Source organism: Manis pentadactyla, chromosome 5 (assembly GCF_030020395.1).
Source record: "Manis pentadactyla isolate mManPen7 chromosome 5, mManPen7.hap1, whole genome shotgun sequence".
NCBI lineage: Eukaryota > Metazoa > Chordata > Mammalia > Pholidota > Manidae > Manis > Manis pentadactyla.
In genome coordinates this window covers 169019173-169039045 of record NC_080023.1, presented here as the reverse complement: position 1 = coordinate 169039045, position 19873 = coordinate 169019173, and the positions used below count along the sequence as shown (strand labels likewise).

The following is a 19873-nucleotide window of genomic DNA, read 5'->3' as shown; positions in this document are numbered from 1 at the left end:
GAACTCAAGGGCAGACCAAAGGGTGACCATATGTGTCTGTGTCTTTGGTATGCTTCCACTCTTTCCTAGCTCCGTGGCCATCACTGTAGTCCAAGCTCCCATTATCTATGGCCTGGATGGCTACAAGCACTTTCTAAATTGGTCTTCCTGTTTCAACCCTTGTACTTTATAGTTTCTTCTCCACACAGAACCCAGAGCAATTGTTTAAATACTCAAGTATGACTGTGCCATGCATTTCCTGATATGCTCCAGTTGTTCCCCATTGCTCTTAGGTCCAAAATTCTGCACATGGTCCCTGGGGCCCAACTTGCCTCTCAGCCTTACCTTACACCTTCTTCTTGTTTGTTTCTGAGCACCTGCCCCTCTAGTCTTCTTTTGGTTCCTCCAACACTTCCTAATTTCTCCTGCCTCAGGGCCTTTGTACACACTTTCCCCAAGAATCAACTGGTAGTTCTTTCCCTCACTATTCCCTGGCTAACTTCCCTACAACTTCTGGTCTCAGCTTAAACGTCACCTCCCCAGGGAAGCCTTCCCTGAACTTGCTGTCTGCATTACGTTTCCTTGATACAAATTCTGTAGCACCTTCTTTCCTTTCCTGGCACTTACCTCAATTTGTAATTATATGTTACAGCAAATGCTTGTTGAATTAAGCTAAACTCCTGGGCTAGGGTGAAACAGTATCAATGTATTCTAGAACTTTCAAACTCTCAGGGGCTTCACGATCTTCCACTTGCACTTTTGCTGGAGAAGCTGGAGAAGCACTGAAAGTCCAGGGCCTCGGCAAGGAGGTCAGCCATGGGTCAGAGAGAAGGTTGATAGAACTGCCCTGTCAGGGCCTCCATCCCCCTCTCCACACCCCCTAGGATGGCTTCTGAATGCATAAAGGTCATGCATTCTGCTCCTTGCCCTTGCTCCTAAGAGCACAAATTATTTATTTTGTAATTGAAAATGTGTCTTCCCCCAGCCCAAACGCCCACCCTTCAAGGTGGCCCTTAGAGAAGAAAACCCTCTCACTTCCCACTAGGCCAGCAGAAACTCTGTTAAGTGTCAGCGCCTAGTCTGAACTGCTTCCCTTTAAAGAGCTCTGATTGTTTTGGTGCAGATTCCAAATCCTCGAATTCCTTAAAATATATCCACTGTTCAGAGGCACAACTAAGGCAGTTAGACTCTTATTTAGAAAGTCCTGAACCATCTTTCCTAAGGCTGAAGTTTAGAGCACTTGATCAGCTCCCTCTATGATCTCCTCTTACTGGGTATCTCAAAAGGATGTTGGTTGGGAGTAAATATTTGGGTTCTTGCTCTAATTGGGTGGCCAGAGAAAACCTCAGAAAGGGGGTCCAGTAAAGATGTAATTTAAGAGTCTTAGATGCACAGGAATTCCATTCTCTTTTTCTATCTACGCATCCATCCAACCCCACATCCACTGGACATAAAGCTGTGTGTGAATGAGGCAGTCATGACCCCTGCCTTAGGGGATCTCATAAGCTAGTGGAGACAGAATTCCTAGATTGGCCAAACCTGGGTCATTGGTCCACTTCTTTGCCAGGGGAGGGTGGGACAACGGGGTTGATAGTTCTACCAAGATTGTGTCAAAAGTAGTTTCCCAAAGGAATGTGTTGGGATGCTGTTGTCAGAAGAAGGGTGGAGTGACTCTGGGAAGGCAAACCAACAGATGTCCACTGGATTAGAGGCGTTTACTCATCATGGGGGTGAGCAAGGACATGTGACTGTAGCACAAGCCTGTCTCCTTTTCTGGAGCGGGCTTATTCCTTTGTTTATCCCTGACCAAATTGCAGGATCTGGACTCAGGGTCCTGTCATAAGGACCAGAGAGACCAGAGAGCATCCATCTCCTGGATACCTGGCTGTAAGTGTCCTAATCTGGGTCCTTCTCTCCCCTCCTCCACCTGAATTTATCAGCTACTGCTAAGGTGTGAGTGCCCCTAAGGTTGAGACATCCACTACAGCTGTGCTTGCGGTCTGGACACAGAGAAGAGGATTTCTTTATGCTCTGACAATCAGAAAGTTCTTCCTGAGACTCTGAAAGTCAGTGAGTCCTGAGCCAGGCCCAGGCCCCAGAAATGGAGTTGGCTGCTAAATTAGTGCTTCTCACCCCTGACCAACACATTGGAAGCATCTGGAGAGTTTTACAAAATACTCAGGCCTCCCCTCCAGCATTCTGATTCTAACTAGTCTCTGGTGGGGCCCAGCCATTGACTTTTTAAACAGCTCTCCAACCGAGTCTGATAGGTAGCCTGGGTTAAAACCATGGGTTGAAGTGCAATTTGGAGAGCCCTCTTCACTGCGGTGCCTACTTGCATCCAGGAGAGATGCACGGTGAGGGGAGAGGTGATATCCAGCAGATGGCTGCATCTCCAAGATGTGTAGCAGCACTAGGTGCCCAGCAGGTGCTCAGTAAATCTTCATGCTATGAATGACGATTGATAGCTGGGAAGAAATGGCTCTTCCTGAAGACTGCACATTTTCCATTGTTCCTTGCACACAGCAAAGCATTTGAGTTAGTCCCCACTTGAGGTCAGGCTGTGGTTCTCCAGGAATCCTAGAACCTCTCCCACCTAATCTCCTGATCCAGTGATTCTCAACACTGGCTGCACTTGACATTCATTGGAAGTAATTAAAAAGAATACCTTTGGACGTTATGGTTTGGTGGTGCAGGATTAAAGCCCGAGCATAGGCATTTTAAAAACTGTCCCCGGTGATTCTCAGCTGCTCTAAGTGTTGAAGACCATGGTCCTAATCTCCATTTCTGCCTCTGTGAGTCTGTTTTCTGACTTCAGCAAAGAAGTCAGAGACCCCTGGAAGTGTCTTATTTGGGGGTGGTACTGGGTTCTTATGTAGTGTTCCCCAAATGTTCCTGTTCATAACATTCATCTTGGGTGTTTTTTTAAAAACACACATTCCTGAGCGTCTACTCCAGCTTTGGCATCAGAAGTTTCAGGGAGGGGCCTGGGAATCTGTGTTTTTAATAAGCATCCAGGTGTACGTGTCACCTGCTAACCTCACCAACTGCACACTGCCCTCCTTGCTCGCCCTCCACCTCCGACACCCTGAGTCCCTTCTGGTCTCTGCTTCAGGACCCCTGCTGGCACTCTCCCCCCCCTCCAGCCCCTCCAGGTGTGTCCAAATGTCACCTTCCCAGAGAAGCCCCACCTGACCAAAGAAGTGACTAAAATTTCCCCAGCTCCCAGTCTTTACCCCGTAGCGCTGGGTGAATTCTCTTCTGACACCCTATGGGGGATGATCTGTGTCCCCTTGTTTATCTCCTTCATGCCTCTCCCCCACCAGAAACTGACGTTCTAAGGATAACAGTGTCAGGTTCATGCTGGGTCCCTGGCACCCGGCACGTGACAGGTGGCCAAGAGGTACAGATGTGTGAGACTCATGCCAGCAGAGCATCTGTGAGTCTTTCCAGTCCTGGGAAATTGAGTTCAGGCGCAAGCAGGCGACTAAGCTGTATGTTAAAATCATGCCACAGCTGTGGGCACACAGAGGCACGTGGAGACACAAGTCTGCCATAGAAGGGAGTGGGTGCATCCCTCAGCCCCCCCTTAGAGAAGAAAAGAGGGAAAAGGTGCGATCAGCTGGTCACTCCAGGCAGAACTACAAGCGGCAGCTTTCTTGTCCTGGAGCCGGCGGCCCCAGCGCGGCAGTGGCCCCGCAGCGAGGCCTCCTTCCTCCCGGCCGCCCGCCTCCCGCTCCCGCCCCCTCGCTCCCGCCCCCGGGTCCCCGCGGGGCGGCCCCGCCCCCGCCGGCCCGGCCGCGCTGTCCCCGCCCCCCCGCCCGCAACAGGTGCTCCCGGAGCAGGAAGCTCGCGCCGCCGCCGCCGCCGCCGCCCGGCTCCCCCGGCACGTCCAGGACCCGCTGCGCCAGGCGCGCCGTCCCCGGACCCCGCGTGCGTCCCCGCGAGGGCGGTGATCCGGCCGCTCGACCTGCCCGCCTCTCTGTCCCGCTTCCTGCCACCGTCGCCCCCTCCGGCCAGGGGCCCCCGCGAAAGCCGCGCCGGCCCTCGCCTCGGCCCCGCAGCCCCCGTGCCGCTCTCCGCGCCATGGACGCCCCCGAGCCGCAGCCCGACCCCGACGGCGGGGATGCCCCAGGCCACGAGCCCGGGGGCAGCCCCCAAGACGAGTTCGACTTCTCCATCCTCTTCGACTATGACTATTTGAATCCTATCGAAGGTCGGTGCGGGTCCCCCTGGCCTGGCCCTGGGGCCCGGGCTGGGGCTTGGGCCTGGGGAGTGGGCCCAGGGCCTCGCTTTGCTCCAGATGTCACACTTCCTGGGGGACCTGGAGCGGGGGGCGCCTCTCCCCAGGTGAGAGGGAGGGCACGAGGAGTTAGGGACTGCTGCCACCCTTAGGGGGCGGTAGGCTCGCTCTTGCCCCCGAAGGGGGTCCGTTTCCAGTTGTTGGGGACTTCTCCCTGAGGGTCACTGCTAGCAAAGCAAAAGGTGGCAGGGGACTCGGCGCCTCTTGCCTGCTGTTGGGTCGTCAGAGCGCAACGGAAGTGTTTGATTTGCCTTTGGAGAGAGGAGTTGAGGAAGCCCAAGAATGGAGTTAGTGGGGAGGGCTCTGGTGCAAAGAGCTTGCCACTGAGCCTAAGAATCAGGGCACATGAGGTTGGTCTTCTTCCGTCGGGCATGTGTCGCATTTGTTGTGGACTTTGTGTTGAAACTAAGGAAGAGGTTGCTTGTGTCGGATGCTGGAGGGTGGTTTGACTTCACTGTCAGGAGGCCAGCCCATTTCCTCCCTGGGTTCTGCTGCGGCGGTTCGGAATCACCCCAAATGGATCAGCCTGAGCTCTATTAAGGGATCCCCAACCCCTGTCATATGGTTGTGAGGGTTGGGGGAGCTGGCCTGTGGATTCAGGAAAACGCAGGCTATCCCTGCCCAGAGATCCGTCAGTCTGTGCCTTCAAGTGCCCTGGCGGGCTGGGGACTTCCCCAGGCTGGGCTGCCCCCTCACCGTTTAACGGGAGTGCTTGTCAGATGGGGCAGGAGGTCGCACATCCAACCTCACTGTATTTTTCTAGTTGGCAGGTTGTCTTAGAAAAAAACCAAAAACCTAACCCAGCTTCCTGAATTTGACAGCCCAGCCCAGCCAGTGCTTGTGGAAGCCTCAGGGGCAGGCTTGCTGGTAACTTCCAGATGCTCTCGGGCTTGGCTGCATCCGGAGTGCAGGCAGCGGGGGTACAGGCTGGTTTGTGTAGGAGGCCTGTTCACGGATACTCCCAGGCTTGCAGTTGCCCAGAGTTGCTGCGTTGGGCAGGTGAAGGAGAAGTTTTAACTTCCTTCCAACAGAATCTTCACGGGCCACCTTAGGTGAGGGGCTTGCTTTGCTTTCAGGGATCCCTTTTGCTTGGATACCAAGTGAAGATGGTAATCAGTAATGATTCTGTATTTTGGCTGGAGATGGAAATAATTAGCAAGAGACCCGTCTTCCCAGGTTGCAATCTGGAGGCCATCCTTTGCTTTGAAAAGATAGAACTGAGAATCTGCAAATGATCCCTCTAGCGTCAGTGGTCTTTCTATTTGTTAAGCGTAAAGTCATGTTTTCAGGGAACTAATATTTATATCCCTCCCAGATTCACAATCAGTTAACTTTTTTTTTTTTTTTTTTGCACAGGGGAGATTTCCGGGGAAATAGTTTCCAAGCCAAATCTGATGGGAGGTGCTTTTTTATAGTTTTTCTTGGCAAGCGGTGCATGGTGGCCACGAGATAGGTGTTTAAATGATCATAGGCAAAGCTATGCAATATTTTTTTTTAAATGTATTTTTGGGGAACAGTTTTAGATTTACAGAAAAGTTGTAAAGATAGTACTGAGAATTCCCAGAGATACAGCACCCAGTTGTCTATATTATTAACATCTTACATTAGTATGGTGCTTTTCTTATAATTAATAAACCAATGTGGATACATTATTGGGAACTAAAGTTCATACTTAGTTTAGATTCAGACTGTCCTTTTTTTTTTTTTTATGAACTTGACAGTTTTGAGGAGCACTGGCTAGTGATACTGTAGAATGTCCCTCAGGTAGGGTCTCTCTGGCGTTTTTTTCCTCATGGACTGGGGCTCTGGTTTTGGAGAAAAAACTCACAGAGGTAAAGTGACCATTTTCATCATGTCTTATCAGGGCTCCCTGCTATCAGCATGATCTATCACTGTGATGGTGAGCTTGATCACGTGGCTGTGGTAGCATTTGTCAGGTTTCTTCACCGTAAAGTCACGCCTTTCCAACACTGTACTCTTTGGAAAGAAGTTACTACGTGCAGTCCCGGTGATGGAGTGGGGAGTTCTGTTCTGGAATCTGTAAAAAAAATAATGACTCCTTGCTGGGAAGAAGTCAGCACAGAAACATTGTGGCTCAGGAAGAAAGGGGACATCATGAGCCTTGAGAGGCTGAAGCAAGCTGTTCCAGATGTGGGTCTGGCTCACCCAGGCGTTAGTAGGGGTCACCTCTCTCTGGTTCCACGTGGTGGAACTCCCCAAGGGCCAATGCTAGCCCTTGTCTTGCTATTGGGCTCTGTCCCAGGTGACACTGCGCTGGTGATGCATGTGAGGTGTTACCCTTAACTCTTTGCATGAGCCCGGCAAAAACCAAGGAAGGAAAAGGACTGCTAATGGACAGACACTGGCGGAATTGGTGAATGCACTTAGGAATTTGGGGGAAGTCAGATGCTCATTTCATGAAACTTTGGCATATAGCAGATGCTCATTAGCGGGGAGGCATATTGTCCCCCTCATTTTACAGAGAAGGCATTAAGGCACAGAGGTGAGGGAATTTCCCCAAGAAAGCGGAGCTGGTGAATGGCAGGGCTGGAATATGAACCTTCCTGTCCTGCTCCTGAGCTTGGGCTCTGAACTACCATGTGAGGGTTCTTCATTCCCTCATTTAATGAGAGACACGGGAAGACAGTTGTAAGGGGCAAGGCACCATGGCAAAGCTGGGTTTAAAATATTTACCAATAAATTGGGTAAGTCATTTAACCTCTCTGGACCTCTGTTTGCTCATCTGTCAGGTGGCTGAAATAATAGTGCTTACCTCATAGGGCTGTTTGCCTTGAGTGGGTTTACACAGAGTGTGATTTATCACTAGCATTTTATTAAACTCTTGGTTTTGTTAATGGAAGTGCTTAAGTAGTGTGAGCCATTATTCATTTACTCATCCAACTAACTATTGAGCACCTATTGTGTTAGATCCTGGGGATACAATAGGGACTATGACCCAGCCCCTGCCCTCACTGAACTGGAGCCTCTACTTGTGCTTCTAATTATTTTCTCTTGTCTGATTGCATTGACTAATACTTCTAGTAGTATGAATGGTAGTCATCCTTGCCTTGTTTCTATCCCAAACAGGCATACCTCTAGGGCCAGCTTTAGGACTGAGGTGTATGTATTTTTTATTATGTTAAGGAAGTATCCATCCATTCCTATTTTCTGGAGGGTTTTGATTAGGAAAGGGGAGTTAAATTACATCATGACTTTATAGCATCTTTGGAAAAATATGCTTTTATTCTTCCTAGATCTATTAATATTTCTAAATATCGAAACATTCCTGGTATAAACCCCACTTGGTCATTGTGTATTATTTTCTCATGGTGGAGCATCTGGCAGCTGTTTGATAATATTTAAGATTTCTTTCAGCAGTATTTATGAGTGGTATTTGTAATATCCTTTTTGGTGTGTTATTTTATTTAGGTTTCTTTCCTTTTCTGTGCTCAGGAACAATGGATGTATTGTTGGGACCATCTGGTTTCTAAAGTTGTGATAGAATTCCCCTGTGAAGCCAGCAGGACCTGGTGCCTTTTTATGGGGTCATTCTGTGATAGCTTTCTCTATTCTCTCTATGGGAATTGGCCTGTTTATTCTTTCTATTTCTACTGGAGTCATTTTTGGCAAGCTGCATCTTTCTGAGAAATTATCCATTTTATCTATCTAGGTTTTCAAATTTATTTGCCTAGAAGCATGCAAAGTAGACTCTTATCTCTTTCAACTGAGAAAGACAGCTAAATGCATAGTAACAGGAAGAAAGGGAGCAGGGCTGTGGGAGTCCTGACTATGGCTACTGACCCAACCTGGTCGGGGAGAGGTGTGCTGTCTGTCAGACAGATCAAAGTTTAATTCCCTGTATGTGCTCGCGAATTCAATGAATTCTTCCCTTACATTGGGAAAGACAGATGGCTATTGGGAATGGGGAATGGGGTGGGAATGCAGGGGCAAGGGAGGAGTTCAGCACAACACACACCTCCGACATGAGTCCGCTTTGCTCCCACATGCATTTATTACCATTTTCAAGTAGATTCACAGACCCTACTGTAGCCCATTCCCTAATGTCGCCTGCACTTCAAGTCAGGAACACCTGCTCTCACCCCATTCACAGGAGAAAATTAAAACACCATTCTTTCAGCAAACACTCAGTGAAAGCTGGTTTTGTGCCAGGCCCTGTGGGGGTATAGAGACGAATGAGAAGTGGTCCTGCCCTTGCCTGGCCCCCAGGCCAATGTGGAACACAGCCTGGTAAACAAATAGGGACGCATGAGGTGCTGGGATACAGTATCTCGGGGTGTTTTGGTGCTTACTAAAAATAGTTCTACCCTAAGCAAGCAGGTTCACTGAACACACGTGACATTCAGAGACATTGCCGTCTGTGTCAAGTTAAGGACAGGCCTTCATAAGTCTGCTTTGTGCAAACAGTGTCTCCAGGTGCAGCTGGAAAGGTGAATTGAGGGCTAGGATGGAGCAGTGGCCTGGTCAGGGAAGCAAAGGAAATGGGGAGAAAGTTGCCTTAATTATTCTTCATTACTGAACAAATATCATCCCAGCGTTTAAAGTAAAGGCTCTCTGTTCTTGAGGTGGCCTTAGATTTTGGTCAGGAGTGGAGGCTCTTGAAACCTGACAGCACTGTTATTTGGGTTGGTTCCTAAGACTTTGTAGTCCTATAAGTTGATGAGAGTGAGTGAATTTGAAAAATGCAGCATTTGTGGCCAATGGCTCTCAATCTTGGTTTCATATTAGAATCTTCCAGCTGGCCCTGAAACCAGTGAAGTCAGTCTATTTGGAGGTCAGTTAACATAGTGGTACGTGGCAGGGCAGACCTTGAACCCATGCAGATGGCGTCCTGAGTCCCGCCTTCAGCACTACAACTCAGCGGGTATGTCACCAACTCAGCTTCAGTGGGTCTCATGGATGGTAGCATAGGACACATTTACCCCTTATACTTGATGTTTATCTAATTATCAATTGTATGTTTACTGCTGTCCTAATGGGATTATACTCATTTGAAAACATGCAGCAAAAAATTGGGAAAGGATAGAATATAAATGGGAATTCTGTTATCTTTATATTTCTTTCTATAACCCAGTGGATTGTCATGCATGCCTCTTGGGGCACATGTTCCCCCAATTTCAGAGGCCATTGGCTCAAAAAGTCAAAGCACCAGGTCTGAAATCAGAAAATCCTGGCTTGAAATCCTGACTTAGTTTCCTCCTACCTGCATGACTGGGCCAAGCAGAAGTATCTGGCATTAGCAAGCATAAACGAAGAATTGCCAAATAAATGGATGAAAAATTGCATAATAAGCCCTTATTAGTGGCTTGCCTACGGGCACATGAGTTTGTTTCTCTGGGTTTGCGTTTTCTCTTCTGTGAAATGGGGCTGGTGATGGCACTGCTCCCCTGCTGAGGCCGATGTGAGGTGTCCCAAGGCAGTGTGACAGCGCAAACAGCGGGCTGCATGGTGGGTGGGTGGCGGTGGCGATGGGCTCTGGGAAATCTAGCTCCCCTGACTTCTTGAGGACACTGGCTCTGAGGAGAAGAGAGCCTTGCCTTGGCCTTTGATAAACCCTGAGCCTTAAGAGAAGGTGGGCCAGGAATGAAGAGTCTGGTCTTGAAGAGGTGCCACTGGCCACTGGGTTGGAGTCGGTGCTCTAGCAAGTTATTTAACTTGTGCACATGCAGTTCTGACTTTAAAAACACTCCTCCAGCCCCTGCCTCAGCCCCAGAACTTGGCCGGCTTGACTGTAAAAGCTTTCTTGGTTGACCAGACTGCAGGCCTGGGAGGTTCCCCTGTGGCTGACTCTCTTGGGGAGGCTGGGTTTCCCAAGGTGGCTCCCGTGGGACCCCGGAGCCAGCGCCAGGAAGGGGCAGCCCTGGAAAGTACAGCAGGATGGGGGCCCTGGGGCTCCCCCACCAGTGAAGGACTACCCCTTCCTCCTTCCCCAGCACAGGAAATGGCCTGCTGGGGGTCAGGCCAGTTTCGGCTTCCCCAGGCTGGTGCCAGGTTCGCTTTCCCTGATTGTTCCCAAACGGAGCTCAGGGAAGAAGGCACGACTTGGCACTGGGAGGGTCCAGGGCTCTCTGCTCCCCTCCCTGGAGCAGAGCCCAACATGGGTTCCCCCAAAGCAAGGAGGAACTGGTTTTGACTTTTTCCTGAACTTTTTATTATAAACTTTTTCCAAAATGTAAAAAAGTAGAGATAACGATGCGATTAACTACCATGTTTGCATCGCCCAGCTCCAACAGTTATCAACATGAGGCAATCTTATTTCATCTATCCTCCAACAGATTCTCCCCATCTTCACCCCAGGTTACTTTATCTTAGAATCCAGATGGCATACTATTGTATTAACTAGATTAATATATGGCTCTCAAAGATAAGACCCTTGAGAAAAATCAAATACCATTATCTAACCTAAAAAAGAATAATAATTACTTAATTTCAAATGTCCAGTGTTCACATTTCTTGTCTCACAAGTATCTTTTTCTGGTTAATTTGTTTGAACCAAGGTCCAAACAAGGTCCTCCACTGTATTTGGTTGACATGGCTATTTCACCTCTTTTATTCTATAAAAGTCCCCATCAGTCTGTTTTCTTGCCATTTTTTTTTTTTTTGTGGGAGAAACAAGGTCATTTTTCCTATGCAGTTTCTCACTTTCTGGATTTTGCCAGTGGCATCCCCGTGGTGTCTTTTACCATGTTCTTCTGCCCTTGCATTTTCTAAACTGGCATTTAGATGTAAAGCCCTGTGCCTTGGACTTTTAATGCCTGTTTTCCTCTGCAAAATATATCAAAAGCAGACTGTCTGCTGTCAAGCAGAGCTGAGAGATTACTCTTCCTGAGTTGGAATTTGAGACCCACCCTGCCTCCTGACCTGAGTGTTGGGGGGCAGGAAGAGCATTTTCTCAGCTGGGCCTGTTTTAGTTAATAAGATGCATTTCTAAAAGCCAGTCCTGCCCATGTGAATTTTAATTGGGCCATGCTTGGGTGAGCTTTCTGAAGGGAAAAAAGTTGCCTGCAAAGCTCATGATTTATAAAGGTCTTTTGCAGGCATGCCCAAGCAGGGTTTTTTTTTTTTTGATAAGGGGAAAAAAACTTGAAATCTGCAGTGCCTACAGAAGGTATTATAAATTCTGCAGAAAGGGGCTGTTTACCTATGTGATCCTGAACAGGTGGGCTGCAGGTCTGAAATCCACAATGGGTGACACCACCCCTGTTGCCAGGAAGCAAGGAGGAATGTCATTAATAACGGGGTTGGCAAGGGCCACCAATGAAGTGTGCCCCCCTCCCTGGGAACACAGTACCGAAATGAAAGCTCAGAGGGAAAAGTGTAAATAAAGAACCTGTCAGTCAATAAGGTATGGATGGTAAATCTCTGCCCCTGGCCCAGGGCTCAGGGGCTCCATGGTCTTCAAGGCGAAGTTTCCACTTGGATTTCAAGTTGACTGAAAGAAAGGGAGAAATCAGCTTTTCAGCCAGGGGCTGTAGGACTCAACAAGGGGTGACATGCTTTGAAGTGCTGGTGTGAAGCTGAGAAATCTATGTTGTGTTGGTTGTAGGGTATAAAGAAGGGCAGGTGGCTGTCCGCCTGCCCGTGTCCCTTTGTTCAGGCCTCTGACAGAGAGATGAGGTTAGTCAGTCATGGCAGGCCCTCCTTCTGACGGAGGATAATCTGAAGTCTATTTCTGGTTAGTTCTTCCGACCAGACCTTTCCTTCTCCTTTTGGTAAAGAGGCTACTCGAATCCGGCTCTCTGTCATGTACTGCACATACGGAGGGACTGTTTTCTGTTAGAAGTAGACCTTTCTAAGTCACAAGTTAAATTTAAATGGCTTTGATCTCAAGTGGTCATCTTCAAAAATGGGGGCAGTACAGTTCAGTAACTGGATAAATTATGCGGAAATCATACTGCGAACGGCTACATGGTGCTAAAGAAGCGGCATCCAGCACAGATGAATCTCAGACATGATGCTGAGCAAAAGGTGTGGCATGTATGTCCTGTATGATTTACTCATGTCATGTTCAAGAGCAGGCAAGCTCAGTCTCCGGTGAGAGAAGTTAGGCTGGTGGGTCCCCCTGGCGGAGGGTTACTGGCTGGGTGGGGCCACAGGGGAACCCTCTGGTGGGATGGAAATGTTCTGTGTCTTGACTGGTGAACACATAGGTGCATACATATGTAAAAAGGCACGAGATGAACATTTCATATTTGTGCGTTTTGCTGCATTAAAGTGGGTTCAGTTGAATCCCAGCTGTGCCCATGATTGCTCTTGTGACTTTGTGTGAATCCCTGCACCCCTGACCCTCAGTCTCTCCATCTTTAACATGAAGAAATTGGTCATACCTGCTTCCCGGGGTGGTTATAAGCTGCAGAGAAAGAGATAGTATACATGCAAGCTTTTGGCACAGTGAATGTCAGCTATTCGAATGAATAAGAATAGGAAGGTCCCTGAACTTCTTGAAAGCAGACGAGCCCCATGGGATGACTTTAAATAAGCAGGAGGTAGTTCTTTCCATCCCAATTTGACGATGGAGATAGGCGACCTATCTGCCAGATGCCTGGGCCCTGCTGCCCCCATCCAAAAGCTGACCTTGAGGCATGTGGGTTCAGATTCCATATATTTCCCTACCCCCTCCTACAGGAAAGTGTGCCAGCCTGTAGGTGCATGTGTTTTTGCAGACAGCCATGCCGGCAGCCAGGCTGTCAGGCTCATTGCTTGCAAATCGTCCTGTGTCCTGGGCACCTGGCCTCATGGCAGGCTGCCTGGGGAGCAGGATGGGACTCTCCTTTCTGCCCTGTCTGGTGAAGGCAGACAGCTGTCTTTGCTGGGACAAGGTCAGCAAAGAGCATAGTCTTCAAGGTGGCTTTTTCCAGTGGTTCCACATTGACGAGACGGGATGGTAAACTGCCTCCCTTCCCTTTCTGGCATTTCTGGACTTGACTTATCTGGATGGAATTTCTCACCTTTCATGCCCTGTGTCTGTATGTGTCATCTCTGAATGATGGGTGTGACAGGCTAATTCCCCATTATTAATACACAGGAGTCATTGACTGGGAACCCAGGTACTGTTCTACGTGGGTACACGTGGGAGCAGTAGGGGCTTTTTGGAAAGGTGCTGAGTGTTGCATTTATCACTTGACGACAGTCTGTGGCTTTTCAGAGATGGTCTTTCCTATAGGTAGCACAAGCAGCCAGATGAAAAACCCATCTACCTTCCTGCTCCTTTTGGCGATTCCTGCAGCCCCCAATGGAGGTCCCGAGAGTAGTGGGACGGCAGGACTCGTCCCTGCCATCTTCTCCCCTTTCCTCTGGCTGCACATTTGTGGTGTGAGGTTGTGGCATCCTAAGCGCTGCCATGGCAACAGACTGTGATGTCTCAAACCCAGGGCCTGGGACTCACACCACCTCTGGGGTGTGAGCTCATCAGCAGTGGGTCCCTCACCTCAGACAGGGATGGCCCGCGGCACTGGCACCCTGCTGCCAGTCTGAGGGGGTCTGGCTTCTGGGCTGGGCCCTGGCTCCGCTCCTCCAAGTCATTCAGGCCTGAAAGTGCCAGTTCTCATGTCCCCCCGCACCCCCCCACCCCGGCCCCCGAAGGACAGACGCTTCCTGCAGGTTCCCTAGCTGGGTTTCTATTTTGGTCATTCTGTTCTGCTTCCTGAAAATTCCACCCGCTGTCATTCTAGGCAGAGAAGATGTTCTCTTGCTGTTCCTTTTTTCAAAGGCGATCTGTTGGCTGGTGGACTGGCACTGAACAGCCACCGCAGACTTGGCCCTGTGTCCCTGAGGGTGAGCAACAGGCCCACAAGAGGCCAGCAGGAGAGGCACTGGCAGAGACCACCCTGTGGCCTGAGTGTGATTTTTAAAACTACTGTTGACTCATTCCTGGGGCAAATAGAGGGACTGTGAATATTCCAGAAGAAAGGCCGTGTTGGTCAACCTAACCCCCCTGATGGGACTCCAGAGCAGTTCCTGTTCTGGAGGCACCTCAGTTCCCTTTGTTGGGGTTAAGGTCTCCCCGTAGAGGAAATAGCCCCTTTCATGAGAAATGGGGTAGAGCAATGATTATTATGGGGTAGAGGAGTCGGACTGCCTGAGACTGAATCCCAGCTCTACCACTCAGAAGCTGCGTGACTTTGGGCAAATTAGTTACCCTCTCTGAGCTTCATTTCCCCCATTTGTAAAATGAGGAAACTATATCACTTACTTCATAGGGTTCTGGTAAGACAAACAATATATGTTAAACATGTACACAGTGGTGGTTGGTATAAAGTAAATGGTATAGATGTGTTAGCTAGTATTGTTTTATTATTGTAAGTAGCTCAGTGAGTCATTAACACTTTAGTAAGATTTAGTTGATCAGCTCCCTGGTAGCCCAGTGGAAAGAGTACATGGCATGGAATGGAGAGGATGCTGGAGGCATTCTTTACCTACTCCACGTTTTTTCTGAAGGCTGGCAAGAAAAGAGAATTCCCAAGGTATTGACCAATCCATTTTGCTTTTATACACATTTTTTCTCTTTTTCTTTTTTAAAAGGTTTTGCAGGCATTTGGGGTCTAGTGTGTGTCACGCTTTTGCGTCACTGTAAAGCAAAGCAATGAGAACAGAGAGAGGGTAGAATTTTCACTTAAAAGATCATGCTTCCCATAATACCGTACCACTAAGCCCCATTTATTGGTCACTGGGTGTGTTTGGGCTGTAGGTTGATCAGGAGAACTCTCGGGTTGGCATCGTCCCCCACCTCATCACCGTCCCTGTGTTACACATGGGGATGCGAGAGGGCAGGCCAGTGGAGCTGGGCGTCCCCCAACACTGTGTGTTGACTGAGACCTGGATCTCAGCGGTGCAGAAACCTTGCAGAGGTGGGGCTGGAATGGCCTCCCCAGTAATCCTGTCCTCTGTTTCTCAGAGTGGCCAGAGATCTCCCCAGGTATTCCTGGGGCCTAGATGTTGGGGTGAGCTCCTGGAACTTGGCCGAAGGAAGAGTAATGGTACTTAGGGGCCTCAGATGTCTGCTGCGGAAGTGCTGTGGCTGCTGGGCTGCTGGTGTCTCTTTCTGCATCATTTCAGGTCTGAGGGCATGGCTCCAGTTAGTGCTTCCACAGTCTTTTGGGCCTCGACTGTGTGCAGGCCCTGTGTAAGGCCCTGGAGCTGTAAAGCTAGAGCGGTGGTTCTTAGCTGGGGTAATTCTGCAGGAGAAGTGTGGCAATGCCTGCAGATGTTTCGTTGTTACAACCCGGAGTGAGGCGGGAGTGCTACTGGCCTCTAGAGGGTAGAGATCCGGGACGCTGCCAGGCATCCTAGAGGCCCCAGAACAAAGAGCTACCTAGTCCCGAGTGTCAGTGGTTCTGAGGATGAGAATCCCTGCTCTAGAGGTCGACACTGTCAGGTCTGCCTGGGTTCAAGCTGTGGGAACTTGGGCAAATGAATTCACCCCTTTATGTCTCAGCTTCCTCACCTGTAGGAGGGAAATAAACAGTGCCCACCTCATAGGTTGTGTGCCCACCTTATAGGCTGTTACAAGGATTAAATAATTTACTACATATAAGCACAACAGTGCCTGGCACGTAAGTTCTCAATAAATGTTAGCTGTTTTCACTGTATTATTATTATTATTAGCTTATGATCCCTATCTGCCTTCAAAAAGCTCACAATCTAGTCAGGAGATAGACAAGAAAATCTGTAATTTAGGAACACAGAAGAGCTGCCTGACCCAGCTTAGGGAACCAAAGAGGGCTTTTTGGAGGAAATCTTGGACAAATAGTGGCTTGCTAGGAGAAGTGAGGACAGGAAATATAGAAGGGAGTTCTGGGCAAGGGGAACGGCATTTACAAAGGCAACAGCATGTGCAAAGGTACGGAGCCACAGAGGACCTAGAGCAGCAGCCACTAAATCCCCCATTACTGCTTTCACGTCCTTCCGGTCCCTGAGTATTGACGTCTTGAGTGTGGGCCAGGTACCTCCCACTCCCATGGCAGGTGAGACAGTTTATGTGGTTTACCCGTAAGCATGTTGCATATGATGGGAGCCATCCCCCCAGTGCTGTTTCACAGTAAACTAGTCAGAAGGAGTGGAGTCTCAGTTAGGTGCTACTGTATCTTTAACGCCTTTCTAACACTTGCCATTCCCTCCCCCACCTCCAGCCTTAAGAAAGGGAGACCTTCTGGGGCCCTGGAAATGTTTCTACATCTTGATTGTGATTGTGGTTACAAGGGTTCAGAACATTTGGCAAAACTCATCAAACTCTATACTGAAAATCTGTACATCTAAGTTGTACCTCCATAAAAAAGAGCATGGAGTGGGCCTCAGGCTAGCGCCTTTGGCCGGCCACGGCGTCTCACTTGAATTTAGTAAGTTTTATTTTTATTGTACTTTTACCCTACCTTCTATTTATGGAGGTGACACTGATTTTCCATTTGTAGTAGTGGTGTGAAGTTTCCCTTTCAAAAAAAAAAAAAAGAGTAATATGCGAATGAATTTAAGTAGAAATATTAAGTAAATACTTACTGGTGGTACATGCATAGAGAACAGATCATGCAAATAGTAAGGAAAGCAAGGTTTTTGGAAACCCTTCTGAGAAAATTTGGTGGTTCTGAGATGACTCTGACCTCCCCCAGCGCTGTGCACGCATGACCGTGACTCTGAGAGCTCTCTGCAGGGTGGCAGTTGTGTAAGGAAAAATAGTGAGGAATCCCAGCTACTCACAGAAGTGTTTTAATGATGAGCTATTTGTGAAATTTACTGTCAAATACCTGGAGGACTGAGAATTAAATGATTATAAATTATATTCATGTTCCCCGCTTGCTGTTAAATCTTGTTCAGAATCTTTGGAGAGGAAAAAGGAAAGAAAAAGAAAAACTCTGGCTGGTTGGACTAATTAAAACCAATGCAGATGCTTTAAATGTTTTTGCTCCACAAAACCGGCCTCTCTGTTTTTAAAATGCTGCCAGAGTGTGAGGGGTGTGTGTTTTCATGGCCGAGTTTCTGTGACTGTTCACATCAATCCTGAGGGGATGTTTCTGATAAGATGTAACGCAGTTTCTCTGATAAGGCTGGAATTTTTGCTAAGAGATTTTTTGTAGTTTGTTTAGCAGGTTCACAGGGCAGTGGATTATCAGAATGTCAGATACGGATTTGACGTTGATCTCTTCCTAGATTAAAAATCTACCCTCTGTTACTAGCCAGGAAGGCTTGTGCATGTGTGTGTGTTCTCATGCACAAACGAGGTTTAGTCGAACTGCAGCTTCGCAGAACTCTAGACCCTACAGACGCTAGCTGGAAAAATCAAGATTTTGCAGCCAGAAGCAGCCAAGGAGACTGATGGGGCTTAATATAGCCCTGCTACAAATGAGAAGATTGGGACCTAGAGTGGGTAGGAGGCTCTTCGAACTCCACACAACTAGTTAGTGGCAGAGTAGGACTAGATCTCAATTTCCTGCTTCCTAAACCATGGTATCATTACTGTATATCATGTCACCCCCATCACCACCTTTAAATTGAAAAGGTGTTTCCTTGGGGAATGATGCTTCTTTTCACAACATAATACAGAAATTAGAGTTGCCTTTCTGTCCTTCCACTGCCCCCCAATTACTTAGCTCCCCTCCCTGGAGGAAGTCTCTGATACCTGTAACTTTCCAAGAAAGCTATGCATGCAGTGGCTGCTGTGTGTGTGTGTATGTGTATGTGTGCACACACATTGTGCACACACATTGTACACACACATTCTTTCCCCCTCTGTTTTAATACTATGTATGTAACATGCAGCTGGCTTTTCTTCTTTAACACTGTATCTTGTGATCATTCATATCAACGCAGAAATAACTTTCTCAACCCTTTTTATAGAAGTAGGGTATCCCATTGTATGAATGACTCAGAATTTAACCTATTCCCAATGGATGGACATTATGTTGCTTCTAGTCTTTTGGGGGTTACAAACAGGGCAGTTTAATTAATCTTATGCTTACTTCATTTTGCACATGTGAGAATATATCTGCAGGGTAAATTTTTAAAAGCAATATTGTTTGAAAATAAATAAATAAATAAAAGCAATATTGTTCGGTTCCAAGGATCTCTGTATTGGAATGTTGATAGTTATCACCAAATTGTCCCCTCTTGATGTCATATCTTTCTACCTTTTGGTTTGGATGTTAGTATCTTTGACTAATAGTTTAAATATTTTGCATAGACTTTTCTGAACTCACTTTATTTATTCATTAAGCCCATCAGCAAATATTCTTTTTGAGGGCCTGCTTTGTGGCAGGTGCTGGGAATACAGTGGGGAGGGAGAGAGTCCTCATGGAATGTACCGATTGGTGGGGTAGGAGAGAGGGAGGGAATCAATATCTGCAGAATTGCTTATTGGAATTTTGAGAAGTACATGGGGCACACCAGGAAAGTGTGAATGGGGTCTGATCTAGTTGAGGAGGTCAGGGGGCCTTTCCAAACACATGACGCTTTAGCTGGAAGAAATGAATGGCTTTAGTTAAGTAGAGAAGGGGCCTGGTTTGGGTTGGGGAGGAGCCGTTGAGGTAGTAGGAACAAGGGCAAAGGTCCTGAGGCAGAAAGGAGCTTGGTGCTTTCTAAGAACAGGAAGACAGTTTGGCTGGAGTCCATGGAGAAAGGTAAGAGAATAGAAGCCAGGCTGGAGAGGCAGGCAAGGCGAAGCCAGGCTCGCCTAGTTCAGATCGTCTATCTCTACCCTAAAAACTGTGGGAAGCCATTTCTGGGCTCTCACATCAGGTATGAGCACCATCTGGACTGTTGGATATCAGCTCGGCTAACCAGACATTATTTACTCCAGGATGGCCCAGGAAGGGCACCAAGAGGGTTGAGGGTCACCTGCATAGCCATCTCAAATCCCCAAGGCAGGTCCAGAACACAACTTTAGGAAGAGGTCCCATTTCTGGCTGGCAGGCCCTGGGACATAATTCTCCCATTTACTTATTTGCTCAGTCACCCAGCAAATGTTGATAGGCAGGCTGTGCTAGGAGCTTGGCAAATAATGCTGAACCGTGATAGATACGGTTCCAAACCTGGTCAGAGTATAGAGTCTAGTGCATGGACTGCAAAATTCTTTATGAGGGGCCAGCTAATAAATATTTCAGGCTTTGGGGGCCTTATAGCCTCTGTCACAACTACCGACTCTGCTGCTGCAGTGTGAAAGCAAGCCCTAGACAATATGTGAACAAACAGGAGTAGCTACGTTCCAATAAAACTTTATTTACAAATATAACCTGTGGGCCAGATTTGGCCCATGGGCTGTAGTTTGTCTGCCCGGCATCTATCAGGACAAGATTCCCTAAACAGATAATATCTGATGTGATGCGAGCTGGTAACAGGTGTCAATGGAGAAAAGATGGCGGGGAAGAGGAGGGAGGGAGGACCCTGGGTTGGGGACGGTGATGATCTTTTTGATAGGCCAACCAAAGTTGGTGGTGACTGAGCAGACACCTGATGGAATTAAGGGAAGCAGCTGTGTGATCTGGGGGAGCGGGTGGGGTGGGGGGGTCCAGGCAGCAGCTGCCTGAAGAACAGCAGAGGTGTCAGCCCGGCTGCTGCTGATTCCCTTTGGGAAAAGGTGGAGAGAGG

The 19873-nt window shown here is 48.2% G+C and overlaps 1 protein-coding gene across 5 annotated transcripts in view; it reads left to right on the top strand.

Moving 5' to 3' along the window:
- The window catches only part of NFATC2 (nuclear factor of activated T cells 2), a 147130-nt gene that overhangs the window by 11607 nt on the left and 115650 nt on the right, over positions 1 to 19873 (top strand). For 2 of the 5 annotated variants that reach the window (XM_057503085.1, XM_057503086.1), the window contains exon 1: positions 3836 to 4195. The exons of 2 other annotated variants lie outside the window; for them this stretch is intronic. In XM_057503085.1, the coding sequence (XP_057359068.1) occupies positions 4066 to 4195 (130 nt within the window). In that variant the 5' untranslated portion in view covers positions 3836 to 4065. Of the gene's footprint in view, positions 1 to 3835; positions 4196 to 19873 lie in introns of those variants that run through there. One more of the 5 variants, XM_057503089.1, reaches the window with a different exon arrangement.